General features: G+C 53.6%; 1 protein-coding gene across 1 annotated transcript in view; it reads right to left on the reverse strand.

The window, feature by feature from the left end:
- The window catches only part of GAB2 (GRB2-associated binding protein 2), a gene marked incomplete at its 5' end in the record, with an annotated part of 12865 nt that extends 12118 nt beyond the window's left edge, over nucleotides 1–747 (reverse strand). The window contains one exon of the mRNA XM_010149877.1: nucleotides 507–747. Within this exon, the coding sequence (XP_010148179.1) occupies nucleotides 507–747 (241 nt within the window). The remainder of the gene's footprint in view (nucleotides 1–506) is intronic.
- Nucleotides 748–996: the final 249 nt, after the last annotated feature.

The following is a 996-nucleotide window of genomic DNA, read 5'->3' on the forward strand; positions in this document are numbered from 1 at the left end:
CCACCACATAGGGGTGCTTGGGGTTGTTCCTGCCCCGATGCAGGACTTTGCACTTCTTGTTGAAGCTGGTCCCCCAGGCTGTTGAGGTGCCTCTGGTATATCACCCACTGCCCCCAGCTTGGTGTCATCAGCAAACTGGCTGTGGCTGAACTCTGCCCCATCATCCAGATCATTAATGAAGATGTTAAACAGGACTAGACCCCGTACTGACCCCTGGGGTACACTGCTAGTGACTGGCCTCCAACTAGACTTTGTGTCACTCACCACCACCCTCTGGTTTGATTACTCAGCCAGTTTTTAATACAACCAAGAAAGCCAGGAAAGCTGGGAGCTTGGAATGTCATTGCTCTGACCTCCTTCTCCCAACCGTGAGGAGATGAGACCATCACTCAGGGCTTTCTCCAGCGGGGTTTTGCAGATCTCCAAGGATGGAGGTGGGTTGAGCCGCTCACCCCCAGCCCTCCCTCAGCTGTCCCCAAGGTTTGTTCCCAGGCAGGCTAAAATACCTTGCGTTTTCTGACTTTCTGCTCATACACTGGTGGAGGAAAAGGTAGTCCTGGGGGGCACTGGCAGACAGGGTGCTCTGGAGGTGGCTGGCGGGCGAGTCGAAGGTGAACAGGGTGGGCTGGCTGGAGTGGGATGGCGCTGAGGACTTGCGCTCTCGCAGCAGGTGGTGGCTGGCACCGCTGAGCTCTGCCGGGGAGGACCGCGGTGCATGGTTCATGGAGGCGATGCTCCTCAGGGTATCTGTGCAGGAAAAAAAAAACCACCAGTGAACAGCCCGAGCAGTGACCCACAGCCTGTGTTCCCAGGGTTTTCCTTACTTAAATGCTCTGGAATTTATGGAGGTCAGTGGGGTTTGCTTATGGCTCTGAGTGATGCACTCAGCAGCAGGCTCCTCTACGTGGGGCACATGCAACTATAGGTACCATGCGGAGAAATAAATATTTTATCATGTTTTATCATTTTATTGTATTTTTATCACATGCTTAGTGG

The sequence above is a fragment of the Eurypyga helias genome, unplaced genomic scaffold (genome assembly GCF_000690775.1).
Source record: "Eurypyga helias isolate BGI_N326 unplaced genomic scaffold, ASM69077v1 scaffold18474, whole genome shotgun sequence".
Taxonomy (NCBI): Eukaryota; Metazoa; Chordata; class Aves; order Eurypygiformes; family Eurypygidae; genus Eurypyga; species Eurypyga helias.